Source organism: Melanerpes formicivorus, unplaced genomic scaffold, assembly GCF_026170545.1.
Source record: "Melanerpes formicivorus ecotype bairdi unplaced genomic scaffold, bMelFor1.0.p_v2 SCAF_5, whole genome shotgun sequence".
Lineage (NCBI taxonomy): Eukaryota > Metazoa > Chordata > Aves > Piciformes > Picidae > Melanerpes > Melanerpes formicivorus.
The window spans coordinates 15,866,579-15,890,868 of NW_027142357.1; the positions used below are offsets into that span (position 1 = coordinate 15,866,579).

The 24,290-nt window shown below is 39.4% G+C and overlaps 1 protein-coding gene across 19 annotated transcripts in view; it reads right to left on the reverse strand.

Annotated features, from left to right (window-relative positions):
- The window catches only part of ABI2 (abl interactor 2), a 65,448-nt gene extending 43,445 nt beyond the window's left edge, over nt 1–22,003 (reverse strand). For 7 of the 19 annotated variants that reach the window (XR_010987349.1, XM_068138397.1, XM_068138388.1 and 4 more), the window contains exon 1: nt 21,712–22,001. Coding sequence is in view for 18 of the 19 variants with exons in the window: in XM_068138397.1 (XP_067994498.1) it covers nt 21,712–21,828 (117 nt within the window). In the remaining variant the exon portion in view is untranslated. Of the gene's footprint in view, nt 1–21,711 lie in introns of all 19 variants that reach the window. The other 12 variants (XM_068138395.1, XM_068138398.1, XM_068138393.1 and 9 more) reach the window with 5 other exon arrangements.
- Between the last annotated feature and the right edge of the window lie 2,287 nt (nt 22,004–24,290).

The window sequence follows — 24,290 nt, forward strand, 5'->3', positions numbered from 1 at the left end:
ACATTAAATTTCACTTTTAGGTGATCTTTAGCCACTTCAGGCTGGTGGTGCTGTTTCTAAAGCAACAGCTGACAAATGTTCTCTACTCCCACCTGCCATCGTAATATCGTATTTCATCACTTTCTCTCCTTTATACATTATTTACAGAAGACTGGGTATCAAGACTCAAGAAATGTGCTTTTATTAGAGGAAAAATATGAAGTCACTCCATATCTTTCAGCACAGTTTGAATATGACCATCCATCTTACAATATGTTACTTTAGGAAACTGTGAAAGTAAGCATATCTCTGTTTCAGTAAAATGATTCTTACAGCCCAAGATATTTCCTGAGGACTTAGTAGCAAGACTTTTCCAAGAAGATTGTTAGCTTTTTTTTGGGGGGGAACACACAACAAAAAGACAAACAACACGACATGTGAAAATACAAATCCAGGAATTCAGTTAAAAGCTCACGTTAAAGATATTCAAGGTTTGTGGGTTTTTTCCCCCCCCCAGCAACCTCTCTTCTCTCCACAAGCAGCAATGGCAATTTGGTTGGCTTGTTAACATTCCTTTTTCTTGCAAGCCACATTAGTACCACTTTGTAATTTGCTTCTGGAAAGGAAGAAGCTCTTCAGCCACTGAAGAGCTCCCACGACGGTGCTAGAAGGGAGGAATGCTGTCGCAGTTAGAAGGCAAGCATTCTTGCCTAGCTGCTTCTTTCCCACACAGCAGACAAAACCAGACCCAACAGCAGAGGAGACAGTTTCTCTGAGCACAGTGTGATGATCTTCACCAACACAGCACATTTCTGAAGGCTGCCTTATGTCCAGCCATAAAGAAGTTAAATAACACTATCTCCCTGGACCCTATTTATGAACTCATGACTTATAGCCAGTGGGATAGCATGGGTTTTATATAAAAAAAGAGCTCTAAACTCAGCTTAAGGACTTCAAAGGAATATCGAGCCCTTTGCCTCTGCTCTCTGACACTGCTGACCTACAAATGCACTCTTTATTTCCCTCTCCCTCCTCACAACCTCAGCTCAATATGCCAGGCACACTTTCATAGCTATTCAAACAACTTCTGAACAGCAATAACAAAAACGACCAAAAGCTTGTCATTTTTGCTCTGCAGCTGCTGATAAAGTCTATTTATAGAAACAGAAACAGTTGATTTACATTAGTACATTCTATATCCAGAATAGCTGGGTAGAAGCCAGCAAACCCAGTATTTTGTCATTAATAACCAAAATGTTTGAGAGGAAAACAATCACTTTAGAAATAATGAGCCTCTGCTACAGTTTTAGTGCTTAAAGAAGCTCAATATGAGTACATGTTCAGAGCTAGCCTTTCCACTGATATAACCTAATAGCTCAAACCACCCTAATTCACACCACTTCAAACCAACAAGGGACTGGCTTCTCATGTTCAAATACATTAAAAATATCACAAAACAACTATCCTGTAAAACAAAAATCCTTTTGTTTGAGAGGTTTCCTTTATGTATTTGGCTGATAAACTGAACAATTATGATTTGCTCTATATGCCTTTATAGAGAGTCCAAAATTCTCTCAAGCAAAGCCCACTCATGCTTGACAGCAAAATTAAAGTTTGAGCTTTCTCCTAGTATACTGAAAGATGCCAAACATGCTGATTTGTCAAACTGAGTATTTCACAACTCTTCTCCCCAAAAAATAATTAATGACCTTTCAAGAGATGAAAATTGGGTTTCACACCCTGACTAGGAAAAAGAGTCTGAAATACTTACAGCGACTCTGAAGTTTCCCTGGGGAAATGTAACAATAAACACCTACCTACCACACCTACCAAAATTTTCTAGTCAAATTTGGGCCCAAACTCATAACCTCTCTACAGAAATTTTTGTAACATATCAAATATTGTTTCTATACAGAACATTGAAAACCAGAGAAACATTCTGCTATGTTCATTCTAATAAAATGAAGAGTCATTACCATTAATCATTACCCTTAAACCAGAGTCCTTGAAGTCTTTCAGTTGTCAGAAAGCTTGCATTCAATGTGATCAACAACTGGTAGCAAGAATGTTTTCAATGCACAGACCTAAATTAAATGCCACAAAACAGACCACTGAATTTTTGTGCAGCAGGGACCAAAACTGCATGCAGTTCTCCAGGTATGGCCTAACAAGCACTGAGTAGAGTAGAGACAACTTCTTTCTCTCTGCTAGTAATGCCCTTGTGGATGCACACAGCACCCTGTTAGCATTCTTTGCCACTGAAATAGTAATATTTAGATGTGAAAGTAGAAGCTGAGGTTGAACAGTTTGACATGGATTAACTACTTAAAGGTGTTTCAAGAACTGCATAATCACTTCCCCAACATATGCAGCATCTCTTGCTCTTGTTCAAAACATAGTTTAGTGAAACAAAATTCAAATTTAATGTACATGACAAAAAGTGAGTTAAACAAGCTTATGTTACTCAGTCTGAAATATGCCTAACTGTGACACTGAAAAAGGACACTTCCGTTTTCCTGTGAGAAATAGAAGACTGAGCTCTCATATCATCCTTTCCAATTGTTGCTGAATTCCTTGAAGTTACTGAAAGCTTCATACATAATTAAATATTTTACACATTTATTCAACTGCACAGATGGTATTTGCATAACCCATCCAAATGCTTTCTGAGGTCCTTTTGTAAGCTAGAAAAAATGATTGAGAAGAAAACTGAACATCATTAATCCAATAATTATGCCAAATTCATGCCAAGAAGTTACATAACTGCCAGTGAAAAATACAACAGTGTTCTGTTTTAAACAAACTACTTCATTAAATACTTATTGCTAAAGAGCATCCCTTATTTCTTCACTACCAGAACTGCTCATTCCTAGAATGGAAAACATGTACCATGCAATTCATACAGCTGGTCTCTAAGAGGTAGGTGAAACAAGTGTAAGAAAAGCAAAAGCAACCACTGACATGTTTAGAACAGAAGGAAATGAGATCTCCCGGAAAAAAAAACTTAAAAAAAAAAAAAACCACAACAAAACTACAACCACAAAAACAACAACAAAAACCAAAACCAAACCAACACCAGTATTCACACTTTTGTGAAATGTTTAACATCGGGTTGTTCTGGTTTTCAAACTACCAAGAGACACTGTAATGATGCATTACTTCTCACTAAAATTTCTTGATTGTGTGGGACTTCCTTATTTTTAAGCCAGCTGAAAGTTTCAATAATCCACTGCAGTCAGTATCAGGTCCCAGGCATTAAGTTGCAGTGTTTTGGGGTTGTTGCAGTTGCTTCATTTAATCTTTTTATTTCTGTGCTCAGCCACAAAAGGTAGGTTTGATTATCAGCTAGGTAAGCTACCTCAGAAATAAATATACATCAAGCCTTATCTCCTAAATGGAGAAGCAACTTTTAAAAATACAGCACTCAAGGCTACCAGTGAGGGCAGAACTAACTCACTAGGTTTGAATTCCAAAAGACAACTATCAGTTTACTGCACCCCAAGGTAAAAGATAACAAGCAATAGCTGTGGATAAGCACAACTTTCCTGACATCTAGTAACTTGCACTACTGCTTTCCTGCTGCATCATTGCAAAAAACCTGTCATGTTTCCCTTAATCTTCACCATGATTATTTCTGTACATTCACAAGCATAACTGACTAATTTTCACAAACACCCTGCTCTTATCAAAACCAGCACGTTCCTTTTCTTTGAAAATGGAGCCAAAGTCCTGTTTATAAAAAAACAGCCAGAGCACCTTGAATTCATATAAGCCTACTAGCCAAGCTTACAACAGTTTGTTCAATACATAAATTAATATAGTTTATAATAATAGATCACAAGAAACTGAACATCTAAAATATAGTTAACATGTAGTTATATTATGAGTTATTCATCACTGGTTTACACTATCAGATGTAGCGCTTGCAAGCAGCAGTCAGACAAACCCATTATTCCCCATGCACGTTTAAGACTCTGCTCTTTCTGTTACTCAATGCAAGCTTCATCTTACAGTTAGCTCTTCTGCAATAACACAGCTAAGTGGATTATTTTCTAGTTCATACAACAACATAATTATTATTAGAGTCCCAAATGCAAGCCCAATTTTGGCTTTAATACCAGTACAAAAATCAAGGAATTTGTGACTATAAGAGACTAAGCTGATACAAACATACTAAAGCAAGAATGTCAGAAACAGGAAAGATCCACAGGTTTTACTACCTCATGTGTCTGCTGCTCTAAAACTCTTCAGTCACCAAGGACACTTTAGTGTGTGGAGTTTTCACTGAGTGCACAAGTAAAAATCATTGATCAATTCCCATCTGATTTCACAACTACTTGATCAAACAAGTCATAGCATTTACAAGTCACTCTTCAGATGTGAAGTGGTTTTCAGCAGTAAGAACAATCACATAGTAATTACACTCTGCTGTACAAAAAAAAAAAAAAAAAGTTAGTTGCATCAATTGTTTTCTCCTTGGCAAAATCAGATGCAAAGCTATCTCTCAAGAAATCTGATTAAATCTACACTTTCTAAGAAAGGATGTCTATTTCAGCTTCCCAAAACATTATCCAGTTACAGGGGTTCAAATAACATCTGAGTTATTTCCCAACTTTGGCAGTTTCTTGATTCCACTATAAATTCTCAGTTCATTGCACAGCAATGACTGAGGTCAACTAATGACTTTAATTGAGAATGACAGGCAGAGATATCTTGCAGCAGTAGAAGCAAGTTTCTGCTACCAAGTGTCCACTGCCAAACATTACAATCTCATAGTAAGGAAAGCTAAGTAGGATGCACAGCCATGTAATTCACAATCACAGTTCACAGTCTAATGTACTAATGCAATCAAGTAATGCAGAGAGCAGGACAGCTTGTAATTGCCAGTGTGCAACTGCAGCATATAAGAAGATATGACACCCTCATCAGAGAGCAGCTCCCAAAAAGAGAAGCAGGCAAAAGTTAAGTCCACATCTGCATCAGTTATCACAGCTACATGAGGCTGCCACTGAGATGTGTTGCAGTCATTCCACTAAGCCTATGAAAAAAAAAAAAATTAAAGTGGCCCAAGGAACACAATCTACTGGAAAGTTGTCTGCCCACAATTAACAACTCTGTTCTTTTCAGAACTATTCCACATTGTCAAGCCAACTAGCGCAAGTCTATCAATTGCTGTTCACTGTTTCTATTCCTTACATGAGCATGCCCCAAAACTTTATCATTCTGGAATTCGCATTTTAAATTAGCCTCTTAGATAACTATATCTAAAAAAACACATCTGATGAAATAGCAGCACGACTCCCAGGTAACAGGAGTATGCCATTTCAAAGACAGTAGATAGAAGAGGGCGTAAACTAACTGACGGTGAGAATTTGTGTAACTATATTTCAAGGAAATAACCACACTTGGACAACAAATTCCTCCATAGTCATCAGTTAGCTCTAAATTTGAAATTATTCTTGCTTGGCACTTTTTACAGTTGCTGTCAATCCAGATATACTGAAAAGGAACAAACTGTCTTCAGATACATGTCCACAATCTGACAAAACAAAACCAACTTCTTTTATTTCAGATAAAACAGTAGATAACAAGTAACCTTTACACAACAGTTGCAAAACACAATTCTCCTCTAGGAAGCAAAAGAACCATTGGCAGCATACTAGAACTCCAAAACCTACAGTTACGCTCAAATTAGCAAAGCCCATTAGGTGATCATCTGCCACTGGAACTATATCTCCAAAGGACAGCCTTCCTTTCCTACAGCAGACTAATCTAAAGGCCAAAGTCTCTGGCTTCTTCAGTGCTATATCATCGTCCACGCCAGTCCTGTCACACAAAGTGCCTTACATGACCATTACAATACAAAAACACTGCTAGCTGACTCTGAAAAATTGCAACCATGCACAAAACCCCCAGGACTTTTACCATGTCCTTACTGGAAGGGAGATGAGAAACAACCAGACAACAGGTCCATTTGCTACTGATATCCATGTTCAGCCTGCTGAAAGCTGACCTCTGCTGTACTACCCATCTGATGACAGTGGTGCTAACACTCAGTGATACCCATCCATAACTGAACCAAGGATGAAGACTGCCATAATCAACAAAAAGACAGACAAAAGTTCTTGCTGAAAACTGCTAAGCAAAACTAGCATCTACTTAAGAGATTTGTTCACTATGTGCCCCCTGAGAGCTGTAACTGCTCACTTTTCTGGCAAAGAATGTTTTCACAACCTTTCGCTCCTGTTACTATAGCGCTGGACAAAACACAATATTGGCAGAGTGAGAACAAGATTCTAGCCTCTCATACAGAGATTGTTAGCCAAACTCTAGATCTCTGATTAGCACTCCTTGAGTAACTACTAAACATTTTAGAACTACAGAAGTTACGTCCCCAAAAGAGTCCCAGCGTTAATTCTAAGGGTAGACTGCTAGAAATAAGGGGGTTTCAGTTTATCAATTTTATTCATGGTTCACAATAGAGCTGTCAACACGTGAAAACAACAGAAGGTTGCAGAAGGCTTTTTGTTTTAAACAGACTCAAACATCTCCATGCTGTTACAATTTAAGAATCTCAGAAAGTAAGCAGAAAGAAAACCATTTCTGCAGGCATTGTAATTAGTAGTTATTCTCCTTTTACCAGTTTAACCAGCAGTGTTGGTTTATTTATTTCAAAATTAGAAGTAAACCTTCTGTCAATTGCTATGTAGCTCAACAGCAGCAGGCAAAGTTGCTATATTCAACCTGTAGCATGTAACTTAACACCACAGCATCAAGTTTTCTGTAATTATTTCCAGTCAGATCTGCATTTTACACACACATTTTCCTAAGCTTGACCTATTTTCACACTAATTGCAGTGCTTATTGGCCAGACACTGTTCCATGAAAGCAGCAACTCATTTTTTTAAAGTTTTATGCATTTTTTACATGCATAAAAGGATGTGCACTTTATCTCCACACTGAAACTGTAATGTAGTCACCTCCCCACAAGTTAAATACAATTTCTTTCCACAAATTAGCCATGATAATGCTTGATAACCAAATCCAACTTGGGCAAATTTTTTCTCCACATCCAATAATTCATATATTTCCCAGACTGGAAAACACTATGATTCCAGGACACAGTCATTTCAGAATTTCTAGTAATATGGAGAAGTTTCTGTCTGATTAAAAAAAAAAAAAAAAGCCAGAAGTCGAAACACAATCTAAGAGGGTCGTCTTGCTTAGCCCATGGTTTCAGAACATCAAGTCAGGATGAGTCTGAAGAGACTGTGTTTTTCATAAAATTCCTTCAGAGCTATAGCAAGGAATTCATAAAATAAATGTTTAGGATTGCTATCTTAAAGCAAAGCACTGGCATTACTTGATAGCCAATATAATGGAACGGGCCATCTCAGCAAAAGCTCTGTGAATTCTACATGGTTGTTTGAATTTATTCAAAGTAGATTACATACAGAGTACCTTCTCTGAATTAAGATTATAGGTTAATAAATGAACATGACTAATCTCATGGGAATGACAGCAATATCAAACAAGAGCTTCTACTTCGAAACAGTCTAAGTTCCTTTTTTGCTAAACTTCAACATCAGTTGAAGACAGCGCTTAACTGTGACTTGTGTAAATGTCACACAAAATTACATTTTAAGACTGTTTGAAAAACACAACTCCAGCAATGTCCCAGTCAACATTCAGAAGCAAATCTCTATCAGCGCACCTCCTGAAGAATCAGACAAGTTATTTGGGATCAAACCCAAGACAAAGCTCTTTAAAATTGAATTCTAAAATGAAAGATAAGCACCACATACAATGGCACAAGAAGTGTCCACACAGGTCTGTCCAGAAAAAGCCAGTTATCACAAATGCTGAAAAGATGCTTCAGAAAAAAGATGAATACATTTCACAAGGCATGTCAAAAAGTACTATAGAGCACCTGCAATGCCCAAAAATTGGCAGCTGCCTATCTTCACACATGTATTAATGACATTTCAGACCTCAGCTTCCACTAAACATTTTTTACTACAAAAGCACTTGCAGGAACTATTTTAACATTATTGTCCCAAAACATGAACATATCACAAAATCACAGAAACATCCAGGTTGGAAAAGACCCTTGGGATCATTAGGTCCAACCGATAATCCTAGTCTACAAAGTTCACCCCTAAACCACATCCACAAACACCACATCTATACCGCCTTTAAACACATCCATGGTTGGTGACTCAACCAGCTTCCTGGGCAGCTCATTCCACCGCTTGACCACTCTGAAAATTCTTTTCCTAATGTCCAGTCAACCCTGTTTTAGCTTGAAGCCATTCCTTCTTGTTCTATCACTAATTACCTGTGAGAAGACACCAGCACCAACCTCTCTCCCCACAACGTCCTTTTAGGTAGAGAGTTGTAGATTTTTTTTTAGTTCTATTTAACACTAGTCAGATTTCTATCAGATTTGTTCAGAGACCGATTTCTGCACCTACTGGTACTGTTCTGCGCATGACCTGGACAAATATCCCTTAATCACTTCTGCATCAACCATGACACATTTTTTAAAAGCTGTGGAACACCATTTTTTTTCTCCAATCAATATTTATAGAGCGGGAAGAAATCAGATTGGACAGACAAGACACCATCTGTCAAACACATCTCAGCAAAAGCTAAAAATACACTGTTAATTCCTCCTACAACAGCCACATCCAGAGTAGCCCAATAAAACTTAAACTGAGAAATTTCATTATCCTCACCTAACAAAATCCCTACGAATGAACTCTTTCGGACACAATAGTTTTAAAGTCAATTTTCATATACAATTTTCAAAGAAAAGTGGTTCAAATAGGGGAAACACTTCCTTCCCACTATACAATCTAAATTAGGTCATGAATATTTCACATAAAGAACAATTTTAATTCTGCAGTTAAGAATTATTATGCTATTCCCTACACAGGACATCAGAATATCAAACTACAGCAGCAATAATACATAATTTTTACACATTCTGGTACCTCTCACAATGGCATAAACTCTAAAACATAAAATACATCACTAAGGAATCATTTTTGGTCCCACTTATCACAAGGCAAATTGAAGTTGTATTTATATAGTAACTGCAGCAGACCCCCAAACTGAACTTCAGATCTAAAATTCATGTTTTATGTTCAGAATGCCTTTCTCCCTCAAATGATAAAATGCATGACGCTGCTTACAGAAAAGAAAGGTCCATAGAAACTGCTACTGCTGCCAGTATCATTATGCAACCTCAGGAGTGGCACAGAGAATGGAAGAAAATGTTGATTGTTTTTAATGCTTTGTTCTGCATTGGGTTTTTTGGTTCTCTTTTTCTTTTTTCATAATTCATTTAAAATTGAAGAGAAATTATTTCCTTAAGTATGTTTTTCTTTTAAGGTATCACATCACACAGAAAATACGATTTGAGATTTCACACTGAAGATTGAAAAGTTGCCCATGCTGCTTACAAAATACGTTAAATTTAACAAGGGCAAAGAAATCTCTCATTCTTCTCTGTATTCTTAAAACAAGATACAACTGAAGAAAAGATAAATCAAATTTTATGGACAGTGAAACAACGAAAATCTAAGCCTCAGCTCATCATAAGAAAGTAAGCAAAAGCACAATCCCCTCCTCTTGATATTACTTCTAAGTACAGCCTTTCCAGAGAACAAGTTGATTATCAGCACTGTATTTTGCCCACTTGTTCATTAAATGAAAAAATTATTTTTGTATACATAAATGGCTAAATAATTTATACCTCTGCATTAATTATCCATCTGTTGATCAAGTGAGACAATTCATAAGAGCCTGTCTTGCATAACACATGTACTTCCTAAACCTATAAACGCACATACACTTTATAAACCTTACTTAAATGAGGATTTTTAATATGCTAGAATTACAGTGAAAATGCTTATTTTCAAGGATCTCTGCATTTGGTATATTATTCATGTATACAAATGAGAAAACCAAAAATTAGACTTTTATACCTCCTCCTTGCTCCAGTCACCAAAACTGGATTTGCCCCATTGTATTTGTATTAAATAACAAATTGACTAAAATAAATGTAAAGACTGAAAATGTTTTTTAAAAAATCTGAAATTTACATTTTAAACAGATGGCAGCAAGATAGTGATCCACAGAACAATAAATCAATAGTTCTATTAACTCATCCCATCAAGTTGTTATAGAAGTGCCCTCAGTTTGCCAATATTTTCTTTTTATGCTTACCACCATCTGATTGTTACAGATTCACATGTAGTCAGAGAGAATTTCTTCCTCCTTTTAATGACTAATTTTATGACCAAAAACCAACCAAACAACCCACAGCTGGATAAAGTAAGAAAACTGAGATGTCAGAAAACACTGCACACTGATTTATCATAAAGAACAAATAAACCTAATGTTGTAGTTTTAATAATTATCAGCCATTGTGGGAAAATCCAAACAATTTTGCTATCATTTCAGCACTTAAATACATACTTCACCACAAAAATCTCCATTCCTCTTTCCCACAAATTAAATTTATCTAGATCTTTCTTAATTGATATGAGCAACTTGACACTATAATTCTCTCTGCTAGGAAAGCCAAATCAACACCAGTTTGTGGAGTAAGCATTTCAAAGGATACAGGTCATATGATTTGTAGATTAACATTATCAATTGGACTTGTTGATCCCAGGGGTCTTTTCCAACCTGAATGTTTCTGTGATTTCTGTGAAATAGAAGCAATATCCACAATAATCCAGCAAAATGGGTAGCAGTGGACAACACAAAAATATCTCATATATGGGCATAAAAATCCATCATTGACAAATTCAGAACATATAAAAGGTAAAAAGCATGTGAAAGAAAAGAGTGGGGGTCATGAGGATGGGGCTGGGCCCTTCTCAGTGGTGGCCAGCAACAGGACAAGGGGCAACCTATACAAACTGGAACACAGGAGGTTTCACGTGAACTTAAGGAGAATCTTCTTTACAAATCATGGGAACAGGCTGCTCAAAGAGGTTGTGGAGTCTCTGAGAACTTTCAAAACCCACCTGGATGCATTCCTGTGCAACTCGTTCTAGACATACTTACGTTAGCAGAGGAATTGGACTAAATAATGTCCAGAGATTTGTTCCAACCCCAACCATTCCATTATATTGTTTAAAATGCCTTGTCTTTTTGAGAATACTATTCAGTCTGGACCTTAACTAATAGCCATAATTAGACAGATTATGTAAGGAAGCACTACCTATCCAACTAAGTTTAGTATCGCTGTACTTTATCAAGAGAGGGGAGGAACAACACCTCATATTTTCACTACTAACCTTCAGACCCAAAGAGCAGGACCATGGCTGCATAAAAGCTTGAAATAAACAAATCCAATGCCTGAAATCGTAAAGAACCACTCTCTTACCTTAGAATAGTCAATCTAACAGCTCACTGCTCTCAGCAGGAACCATCCCACTCCTTCATTTCGCTCTAGTCCCTCACTTCACACTCTCACTATCATTGAGCAAAGCAATGATGCTGCTCTTGTCCTATTTAGGTTTCTGATGATTTAGGTAACTGATCAGGCTCACAAGTGATCAGATGAAGACCAGACCCAGGACAAGGGTGTAGTTAGAAGTAGAAGCAGAAAGATGTTAAGATTGGCTCAGCAATCTTACCCCTAAACAACAGAAAAGTCTAACACTTGAAGCTTTTGACAGGCATTGCTTTAATTTCTAGGCACTTTACATTCCAAAGATTTATAGGTGGGCAACAGGAAGAATTCACACCCCTAGCAATTTTAAACGCAGGTTTTCAAATCTACATAAACAAGTATTTTTCAGGATGGTCCAGCAGATAGCCCAATCTCAACACTACAACACTGGATGAGCCTGTTAGGTCAGGCCTTCATAAATCTCAATATGCATGTCTCTTGGTATTCCTGCACCTAGCACAAAATTTCAATCCCAACTGGTAATGCATTTGACAATGTCAAAACTGCTTTCTGCCCTCCACTGCTGGCAAGACTAGGTCATACTTCTGAAACCCTCAATCCCACCAGTGAAACTTCATTTAACACTAGCAAGCAAGTCATATTTTTCATATCTCTTGCTCATAAGGCACTCAACAGCAAAAGTCCTTAATTTTTATTCTGTGTAGCTATGACAGAAATATTTCCCTCAACTCTAAAATGAAAACCGAAACCACATTCTTATCCTTCCCTTAAATCCAGTGAACCCATTTATATCAATACATAAAAAAACCAAAACACCCATCTTTAAAAAAAAAAACAAAAAAAACAAGATAAATTCTTGCAAGGGTTATCCTAATTCTTTACCAAAAATATTCATCAAAAAGAATAATGAGAATAATATCTGCTTTTAAACATTTATCAACCTCACAATAATTTGCCCATAAAATACTTCCCATAACATATAAAAAATTAGTATAATCAGTTTATCAGTTACTTCCAACAGAATTCTATGTCTGATAGTCATACAAACAAAAAAGAACACTAATTCACAAACAGTTCTTCTGAAGTTCATTCATTTTTCCATGTAAATATACATTTTAAAATTGAAAATAATAAAATCATTTTGATAATGATAGCATGCATCAAGGTTGAAAACACCTTCAACAAAAAAAAGTATCAGCCATCCCTATAATTTAATAATATTGGCTGAAATACCAATTTAATAGACATGACCTGATCATCTAAAAGTAGTTTTTTAAACCTAATATTATCTGCCGTATAACCAATGCCGACAACACAGCAGTCGGCTCAACAATAGATAAAAGATGCCAAAGTTATTCCAAAAAATTTTGACAGAGTTCATCTACATTAAAGCAGTAAATTCACAAAGTTTCCAAAATAATTTATTTTTTTCAAAATCACATTTGCCTACAGGAGTTCTGAACTTCAAGAAAAAACATCTAATTTATGAATTCTGCACAAAATTAGCTTTGCCTATGTGTACAACCAACATACGGCCTACCAAGATTCCAACCAGGCAGTATTTGTTCCTCATTCAGCAATTCACTGAGCATAAAACTTCAATACAGGAACACTAAGCCAATAATAACAAAATAAGCACTTAAATTTCAAACTGAAAGACCAGTAAAGATAGATATTACAATGGCATCTACTGGGAAAAAAGCAAGAGGAAAAGTGAATAGCATGTATCAAGTCCATAGTTCAGAGTAGATCACTATAAATTTGACAGAGCAAACTGTTCGTTACACCTGGGAACCAGAAAATTAAGATTTCTCACTGAAACAGGCATGACTGATTTGCAAGAACATAGTTCATTTGCTTCAAGTTAAAAATGCCAGCCTAACTTGCGAGAGCCCTGAAAATAGAAAACACTTCAAATTCACTGTGCTGTGATTACATGCTTCATCTGCAGTCATGCAGTTCTGCTGGATGAAGTTTGAGTACCTCAATGACTAGAGTTCCAAGTAGAAGTATCCAAGAAAATTTACAAAATTTATATCACTAAGCAAGAGGTTAATTTCAGGTGCACAATTAAGTGTAAAAACATAGTATTTGAAAACAAAAACCAAGATAAAGCAGGCCAGCTGAGTGGACTCTAGACAGACTTTACTGAAAATTTGCTGCAAATTATGGCACTTAATGTTTTCTCCAAGAAAATATTCCGCTGAACATAAGAGTAAGTTTACACTTGCCTAAAGCACTGACTGGAGAAGCTCTTTTCTTACACAGTGCACCATGGTGGTGCACCTCTTCTGGCCTTAAAACCTATAGCACTAAGCCACAAAGATTACTAACTGCAAACGCAAGAAAACATGAGCAAGAGACAATGAATTTTCGAGAGCACATTAACTGTTGGATGCAGAAGCCTCCTTCTCTGAATTACAATTCTAGATCAATATTATTCATTGACAACAATGTGAAAATAAAACTATAGAAGGGAACAACTGGAATGTCACTTGCTACTAACATTTAGGGTTAAAAAACTTTATAGAGAAAGCTGCATATTTACAAGCTTTATATTCCTCCCTATATATACAGTACTACCACCAGCAATTCCCATTGCCACTAATAAAATGGCTTATGCTATTTTCACATCTACTCAATAGAGAATCAATCCTATCCTTCCTGAACTCCAGGCTGAACTTCTGACACTATTAAATGCATTAAATTAGCCTTCCCGGCAAAACGCAGCACAGTTAATGCAAAGGGAAAGTGGATTTGTTAAGTGATTAATACTGCAACTTTGCCAGCTACACTGATTCACTCAAAAAGAAATACTCAACACAGTCCTGCACCAAAACCTACCAACCTAACAACAAGCTCACTGTAAAACTTGAGACATAGAAAGATATGCAATAACAATTTGTGCAACCATTTAATATATTTACAAGTCCAATAGGCATATACCGTGTTACTTCAGAAGATTTTTCGTACATCCTGACAGTGCAAGTGAAGCTACCTAACTCCTTCAAGCATTAGTATTATCACTGGTTCCATTACAGAGTCCACCTCCAAGGAACATGGAGGCTTAACATTTCAGGCTTAACATTCAGAGGGCACCAGAGTGGAGACACTGAAAAAAGCAGTAAGGCTCTCACTCACTTAGCCAATTACTTCAAATCTGCAGAAAATGTCATTTCTTGATATCAGTCTTCTATATAAATACAGTCTTATCAATCACTTAGTTTCCCCTTAGCTTTGGGGATTTAGTGGTAATCACATACACAATCACTACAGTGAGGAAAGACCTTCAAGATCAACAAGTTCAACCATTATCTAACTCTTACCAGGGCCACTACTACATCATGTCCTTGAGCACCATACCTAGCCAGCTTTTAAATACATCCAGGGAGGGTGATTCAACCAATTCCCTGGGGAGTCTGTTTCAGTCTTTGATAATCCTTTCATTAGAGAAGTTTTTCCTAATGTCCAACCTGAACCTCCCCTGGCATAACTCAACGCCATTTCCTCTTGTCCAATCAATTGTGATTTCTGAGAAGAACACCCACCTCTCTACATCACAAATAAATGCTAACATAAATGGAGTGTACCAAAGCAATATCTCCTCCGGCATTTGTCTTGGGTTTATGCAATGTGGCTTCTCTACAGGAAGAGATCAGGACCTTCTCCAAAGTCAGAGCCAGTTTTAAACCAGCTCCAAACAGACTCACCACTGGCCAAACCTGAGCCTGTCAGCAATGCTGGTGGTACCTGTGATAACATATTTAAGAAAGGATAGAAAACACTGTGAAGCAGCTGCAAGAGTGAGGCACGAGAAAAACCATGAGAGAAACAACCCTGCTGACACCAGAGCAGGAGGATGAGGAGCATCTTCCAGGCACTGGAGCAGAGATTCCCCTGCAGACCATGGTGAAGGAACACGGTGACTAGATTTTCCATCTGTAGCTGATGGAGGACCACAGTGGAGCAGGTATCTACACTACAGCCCACAGAAGACCCCATGCTGCAACTGGTGGGTATGCTCTGAAAGAAGCTGCAGACTGTAGAGAGCCCACATTAGAGCTCCTTGCAGAAGATGACACCTCTGGAAGAAGCCCACACTGGAGCTGCAGCCTATGGAGAGAAGTTCATGCAGGAGCAGGTTTTCCAGCAGGAACTCTGGCCAATGAAAGACCCACACTGAAGCATTCTGTTCTTGCAGGACTGTACACCACTGGACCCACACTGGAGCAGTTCTTGAAGAACTGCGGCCCATGGGAAGGACTCATGTTGGAGGGATCCCACAGTCAAGCAGGAAAAGTGCGTGGAGAACAGAGCAGCAGAGATGAAGTGTTGTGAATTCATCACAATCCCCCTTCCACCCCTACCCTACAGCACTGGAGAGGAGGTAGAACAGTTGGGAATGAAGGAGTTAAGCTGAGCCTGGGAAGGTGGAAGAGGTGAGGGTATGGTGAATTTAGTTTTGCATTTGTTTCTCACTATCCTACTCTATTTCTAATTGACAATAAACTAATATTCCCCAAGTCAAATCTATTTTGCCCCTGATGATAACCAGTGAGCAATCTCCCTGTCCATATGTCAACCCACAAGCTTTTTATTCTTACTTCCTTCTGTTGCTCTGCTGAGGACTGAGTGTGAGAGAATGGTTTGGTGAGCACCTAGCAGACAGTCAAGATTAATACACTATTGCATACCACTGCAATTTTAAAATTACATGATTTTTATGAAGTCCTATCTACTGGCCTGGTGGGCCAGATACACCTATGTATTCATCCATTTCACTTACAAGATGCTATAGCATATTGTTCATGTATCTATTCTTACCATTATGTATCTATTATTATTAGTTTCCTAGTATTTTCAAAGACTTTCAACTTGTCAGCACCCTCCTGATATTAATTGCAGCTAATCAATATCCACTTTCATGCCTGCAGAAGTGTTCCTAAATTTAATCACCCAAGACAGATTATAAAAGAAACAAGGACTGAGAGGTTGAAAAGAACTTTTCTGTGATACTCACCTTTCGGACAGTTAAATTTTACAAATGTAACTCTGTTGCCTTTGTTAAGGTGATATACATCTTCAGTAAAGAGAATATGGTTTATAAACAAGTTGAGGAGAGATCCCTAATACCTGAAATTCCCTAAGTACACAAGCTATATACTAGTACTGGTCATCACAAGCAACTCCACAGAAAGTTCACATCACACTACTAAAGCTGTAACCATGACGTTGCTATTTGAAAGGATCACCATTTCTGTAATTTAGAACCAACAGATGCCAAGAGATGCTGCCTTATCTTTTTCTACTTACTAGAAGATGCTTCCAAACCTACAGCTACTTGGTTTTGCTTTGAAGGTGTAAGTAAAACTAACAGACATGCAGGAAACAACTATGAAATTTACTGACCTATGGAATGTAGTAGAATCACTGAAAAACAAGTAGTTTTCACCTCTAAGTCTATTTAAATAAAGGTATATACTTAAACAAAGGTATCTACAGGAGCTGAAAGTAGGGACATCTAATAACCAGAAGGATGGAATATTAAGAACAGGAATAAAAATTCCCTTCCCATCCTTTCCCTCACAAACACCAAAAGGCTGTTTCTGTATGTAAAACACAACACAGTCATGGAAACCTGAGGACTATGAAGAGTCTCAAAAATCAGAAGCTCACTCATCTTTTACGGTCTCTGCTGCTGAGAAATAAAGCACATTCATCTTGAAACACTAGGCAATACAGAGCCTTTTATAGAGGAATCTGGATAGTACAGTACACAGAAATCCTATGCTCCATCTGAAAGCTGAGCAGGGTGCAGAGGTTGGTCTTTTCACTCAATTCTACACGCAAACTTTGGCGGTAGGACTTCCTCCCACCCTGAATCTGTTCATGCTAGACACTTACTGGCTGAAATGCCTCCATCTGGAAATTTCTTCTGAGAACTATGACAAAGAGTTAACAGACAAAAGCATTCAGTAGTCTAGAAAACTTCACAAAATAAAAAGCTGAGTTTATAAAAGAGCAACGATAATGAGAAACAACAGACTATTCCAGAACAGACTTGTACAGGACACGCTCAAAGAAACTTGGTGGTCCAAGATAGCGTTGGGATCATGTTGGGATATCAGCAACAAGATGTGCAAATTACATAATTCCTTGGTCTCGTTACTTCATAAGTAGATATTTTCTTTGGAATACTGCTGAACAAAAGTAACGCAGGAATAGGAAAATTTTGTAAACCGACGCACTGTGCAGTAAAACAACTTTCTACTTTTTATGAAAAACCCAGAGAAGTCAATGCAGACTGCAAATATATTTTTTGTATCAAGGACATCAAATAAAGTGAATAGAATTACTCTGTTACACAGTTTAGACTGAGACTGAACTTGGTAACAGAAGACACAGGACTAGTACATAAAGCAGTAAACAGACAGTATAGAATTTAACCTGTGACTGGCATTGTGTCAGAAACCACAAAATCATATTCCTAAACAAAAATGCCTATCTTCTCTTTCTCTTTAAAAGAAACATGATTTCTCCAAATTATTAGAAAAATGAAGACCTTCTTGGCAAGAAAAATTATTTGATTTCTGTAGCAAAACAAGCAAATTAAAGCAAGCAATTATGCTTAAAACTGGATTATTAAAGTAGAATCATAATCACAAAAAATGATTAAACTACTTGCTGTAGCATGCAAGTTGAAACTATACTAAGTTTTTCTTCTAGCAATTTATTTTCCTATTTAACACAGCAGTGTCTCTTGAAAAAATATCACCTTTCTAGGTAACTGATTGACTTGTGAGAAAGTTCAAATAGAAAATATTTTTAAATTGGTGAAGAAAAATGAAGGGAAAAACTGTTTCCTTCCTCACCAGACACCCCACCCCCCCCAAGCAGTAGCCTTTCATCTTTCATTGCTGCAGGTCCATTTATTATATATGTACTGCATGGTTAGGCCACACCTTGAGTACTGTGTCCAGTTCTGGGCCCCTCAGTTTAGGAAGGATGTTGACTTGCTGGAACGTGTCCAGAGAAGGGCAACAAAGCTGGTGAGGGTTTTGGAACACAAGCCCTATGAGAAGAGGCTGAGGGAGCTGGGGTTGCTTAGCCTGGAGAAGGGGAGACTCAGGGGAGACCTTAAGGGAGGTTGTAGACAGGCAGAGGTTGGTCTCTTCTCCCAGGCAACCAGCACCAGAACAAGAGGACACAGTCTCAGGGTGCACCAGGGGAGGTTTAGGCTGGATGTTAGGAAGAAGATCCTTGTGGTCCCTTCCAACCCTGAATGAAGTTCTATACAGAGAGAGTGATTGCCCATTGGAATGGGCTGCCCAGGGAGGTGGTGGAGTCACCATCATTGGAGGTGTTCAGGAGGAGACTTGATAGGGTGCGTGGTTGCATGGTTCAGTTGATTAGGTGGGTTGGATTAGTTGATAGGTTGGACGCGATGACCTTGAAGGTTTCTTCCAACCTAGTTTATTCGATTCTATTTCCTATCATTTTCCACAAAATTTTAAGATGATGTGCTCTAATGTATCACAGACTGAAGGGAAGGATAAAAATTTATGTAACATTCCCTCTTGCTAAAGTAATTGAGCTCACTCAGTATCAATCATCATTTGGATAAACACTGCCAAAATTTTCAACATGGATTTTTCATTCTGTAAGCAGAAGTGAAACAAGTTGCAGCCAGCACAACTCTACTATGAACTAGCAATTTCCACATTAAGAGATCACACATTCAATTATTTTAAATCTGCTATGATGCTGCCAAAAGGACAAAAGAGAAAAAGCACATTCCCCTTAGTACTAAACTTTTATTCTATTAATTTTCTATTAAACTGACCTATGCCTCCTCTGACATTTGCAACAATTTTTGTACTTGACAAGAAAACTTCAAAGCACCAACTGGCACAAAAAGCAAAAGGGAGTAGCTTGTCTATTGACAAATACAGTCCAATGACATTTCTTCAATGCCCCCATCACCACACTGCCTATCATCTTGCAAATGAAGTTTAGATTTCAGGCACATTTTGAGCCTCCTCTGAATTGCAAGAATATTCAGCAATGAAACACTACATGATTATAGACAAATTAATTCATGCTCACTATGTAACTTTCTGGACAATCTCTTCCACACATTCCAAGCAATCACAAGCACACCTTCACCGTGAAATCCAAGGCTAATATTTTGAATATATTTTGGACTTAAATGGACACAATATATTTGGAATAGTAAGTACTATTAGAATCAAAATCACCAATACCCAACTAAGCAATAGCTACATCTATTTACCTATTTCTATTCTTGAAGGGGAATACAAAAATCCACCTTTGTATACATATCTTGTGCAGGAGTTTATGTAGGCCTGGCACTGTGAAGTTTATTCCCTGACAGATTTATTACTGAAACACTCACATCATTAAATCCAGAAGCTCCTCTTCTCTACAGTAACCTTACTCTATGGTCTCTCAGCCTATTGCACAGATGATGTCCTTCATTCTCTGCTTGCTTAAAATTTAAACATGTTCATGCTGTGACCCATGCTACACCTCACAGTCAACGCTTGCAACACAATTTCATACTTTTGTTCTCACCTCCCCCGTAAAGCTCTCTGTTGTCACAATGCCTGAATAAATTGCCAGTAGTCACGGTATTGCTTTGTGGTGGCCAGAATCCATGAGGCTGACCAAGAGTGCCTCATTCTTCTCCTTCACTCACCATCTGTCTGTATCCATCTCTTATTATCTTAGGCTGCCCTTACAGACTGTATGCTGTCTGGGGCAAAAACCCATCTTTTTTATTCTTTATACAAAAGAGCATGGATTCCTCTGTAGCTTTTATTAAAACAATCAAAAATGGAGCTGTTCAACAGCACTATTTAAAACTTTAGTTTCTACAAAGAACACAAAAAAAGGTCAGAGAAAGAACAGAAATGCCAAGCTACGTCCAGTTCCGCCTTCCAACACTACTATTCCAGAAACACCATCTCCCCAGTTTTCAAAAAAAGTGTAAATTCAAATACATGTCAGGTTATAATGTTATGAAAATATTTCAATAGATTTCTCTTAAAGTGCAAAAGTCACACTAATTCAACAAAGAAAATGTTATTACATAATACATCTACATAACATCATTCTAAGTGATCAATGTTGCAAATAACCCAAAATATGCACGTTCTTCTCTCTAAAGGACAGCTTTTCAACAATTCAAAAGAAACAATCAGAGCTTTTTCACAGAGGCATTTTAAGGATTGTGTTATTACCGGTTAAATATTCTTTCCCATTTTAACGAACTGAACAATCTTGACACACATCTCAATCCCGCTCGCCCTTTGAAAACACACAAGCACTCTCCACTTAGCAGACTGAAAGCACAGACCCTTTGTACTTTAGACACTGCCACCACAAACCCATGTTCCCCTAGTTTCTTTCACTCTGACTCTTCTTAGGGGGCCTTTTTTTGTTTCATTTTGGTGGAAACTCATTTGGCCTATCAACGTAGACAACAATATTTTATTTCTCTCCCTAGTGAAAACAGAAAGAGAGAAAAGCCAAAGTCCTAACGACAACCTGGCTGCAGAGTGGTGACCGCAAAAATCACACTGTGATAGCAACTTGCGCATTATCTCCTTCTTCACGTTTCTCTATCTCTACTAGACCCTGCACCTATGACTTGGTAGTTGCCTTTCCTATAGAATACTGCAGTCCTGATTGAGAAGGAAAATATAAACCGACAGGCATATCCCGATTAAAACGCATGTCACTGGGCTCTAAATCAACAAGCAGAAACACTGTATTTACAGGAATGAGGCATCTTCCTAGCGTCAGCAAAAGTGAGTGGAAGGTGGGAAGGGAACGAACGAAAAGGAGCGACAGAGACACAATCCGCAATAAATATTCAATATAGTCACAAATTGGAAGAAATTTAATTTAGAAATCGATTACATATTTAAACGCCTCGTCACGACGGGGTATTTCACGCCGGAGGTAAACCAGGTTTCCTCCTCTCCAAGCTGAAGCAGCCGGTGTCACTCGCCTGTCAACCTCCAATCGCCAAGAGGACGGAGGTGCTGCGATCCTGCTCCCCTCATCTGCCCGCCGACCCTAGGGCCGGGCAGCGGAGGCAGCCCCACGACAAATGACACAGGAGAACAGGACACTGCCCAGCCGGAGCTGCCCCATGCCCCCTTCTCGCCGCCGGGGCCGCCGCGGGGCCGGGGACCGTTAGGCGGAGACAGCGACCGTTAGGCGAGGACGACGACCGTTAAGCTGCGCGCGGCCCGCCCCGCCCGCCGCACCTGGATGTAGTTGGTCTCGCAGTACTCGGCCACCCGCTCCAGGTTCGTGTAGCTGTCGAACAGGGCCCGGCGCCCGCCCGGGATCTCCTCCTCCAGCAGCATCTGCAGCTCCGCCATCTTCACATCCTCTCACCCCGTACCGTCCGTCCGACCCTCCTACTACGCCCCTCTCCGCCACAGGCCCACCCTGCGTGCTCTCGCGCCGCACCCCCACACCCCCCGGCGCTGCCACCGCCCGGGCCCGGCCTCGCGCCGCGGGCAGGGAGCGCGCCAGACCCCCACCGCGGCGGGGGCGGGGCGCGGCCAGGCAGCACCCTATGCGCACGCGCACGGCCGCTCACACCCACTTCCGGTGTGGCAAGGGGCGGTGGGCTGTATCCGGGGTAGCGGTGCGCAGCGGGTGGTGGCTGTGAGGCCCCGCTTCAGAGGTGGAGCCGGAGCCTGAGCCCTCCCGCCTCCTTCACTGTGGGCATTTCGTAAGAAAAACCGCTGGAACGAGCGACTCTGGCGTTCTTTTGTCAATGGAGGGTTTTTTCAGTGGCCGTTTGCAGGTGAGGGCCCGGCGCCTGTCCACCGAGGGGAGGGGTACGGAGGCAACTGCAGAAATATCCCAGCTTTGTCTAAGGGGAGCGTATTTGTCTCTGAAATGAGCTTTTGTTGTGATTACTCTGCTGGTGTTCCCATGAGGCTCTTCACGCCGGCTGTCTCTAGTGCAGCTCTGTTACTTGACGTGCGTTACATTCTCTGGTAAGACGCCCTGATAATCACTTTTCCAGCCTTCATGTTCTGTGGTAGTCAGCAGCTAGAGAAAACCTGGTACTGTAGGAAGTTGTTCCCACACCTTGGAAGTTGTTAAAAGGGCATCCAGCTAGAGATGTTTGGCCTCCAGATGACTTCCAGAATTACAGGTTGCAATGGCCTAGCCTTTGGGCCAGCACTTGGACATGTCATCCCTTAAAAGAAAAATGAGATGGGAAATCACTGCCCTGAGGGATATCTGCCTGGTGCCAGTACCCATGCTCCAGTGCAGGGCTGTGCTAGCGTAGTGTCAGACTGCCTGCAGCTCTGCACAACAGATGCTGGCATCCTCTGCCCTAAAACAGGACTGAAGAGGTGTCATGCAGCCTCGCTTTTGGTGCCCTCTATCCCCAAAGTTTACAAAACAGGAGTTATGCATCCAAAAATACTGATTTTGCTATAAAGACTTGGTGTCAGCCCTGGTGCTGATTGTTAATGTGCCTTTTGAAAGAGCTGATCTGAGCCTTTGCTGTAAAGTCTCCAGGAAGAAAAGCCAACTAAATCAACTAACACAGGACTGCTGTACAGTGTGAAGCTCCAAGCCTTGTCCAACACCACCATGAATCAGTCATAGCCAGACTTTCCCACCTCACCCTAGGGCCTGCAGCAAACAAATAACACTTTTGCTCTTGGCAGTGGGGTCCACACTCCCTTCACAGTAGCTTCAGCTCTCACATCACATCTGCTGCTGCTGCAGCTATGGGGGTTGCTCATGCCCACACTCTCAGGACTCCACATTTGTGCCAGGCTGGAAGCAGGCTGAGGTTTTCCTCTCTGTTCACTTCTCAGGTGTAAAGTCAAGCTGTCATTTGGCATCTCCATGGTAAACCTGTATGATCCTTCCCTTGGCAAAAGGAAAAAACTGTGAAGATGTAGAGAAAAAGGTTCTTCGAAGATGCTGTTAATAGTTTTAACTTGGATTAGCAGCACCAGACTGTAGGGAGGAGGAACTGTTGTATCATCTTCCCTCTCTGCTTTTAGGTACCTAGTGGAAACCTGCAAGAGCCCAACTGCTCTCAGATTTGAACTCAACATCAGCAAATCTTACAGGAAGCTCCCACCTGCAGGTCTGGCACCTCTTGACCTCTCAGTGGCCCTGCTGGTGGTTTTTATTGTGTAACAAAAAGCATTTTCTGAAATATGTGCACACAGCTGTTCATCAGAGTAGCTGGGCATACTTGTCTGCATAATGAGGTGCTTGTTATCACAGCAGGTGTACATTTTAATAGAGTACTTTTGTGTATTTAAATTTAAAGAGCCCTCCTTTCAGAATAATGGCCATCCTATAATCCTCTGTACACATACCAAAAATAATTAGAAATAGTCTTTAAATTAGACCAACTTAATCCAGCTACCACTTCCTTAAATTTACATAAATTACTTCCTATCTGTCAAGTGATGTGCTAAACTAGTTTTCAGTTTTTATGCTCACTCAGCCCTGATTGCAGTATTACACACCAGCTTTTCCGACGGTTCACATTTGCAAGTTTGCTTTGCGGCTACAACAGTTAGCACCACTTTCTGAGGTCTTTGTTTCTTCCTGTTTGTAATTAAAGTTCAGATTTCTAGGTACCTGCATAACTCCAGGAACTTGCCCTCTGGAACTCAGTTAATCCTGTCCTGTTTGTAATCATACTTTTACCACATAAACCATTTTTAATAAGGTTTTTTTAATGGCTTTGCATATTTGCAAGAGCCATCAAACCATTGTGCGTTGTTCCTAGAATTATCGTAACTCCCTTGCATGGGAAAGAGAATAAATGACATTTGGGAAGTTTTCC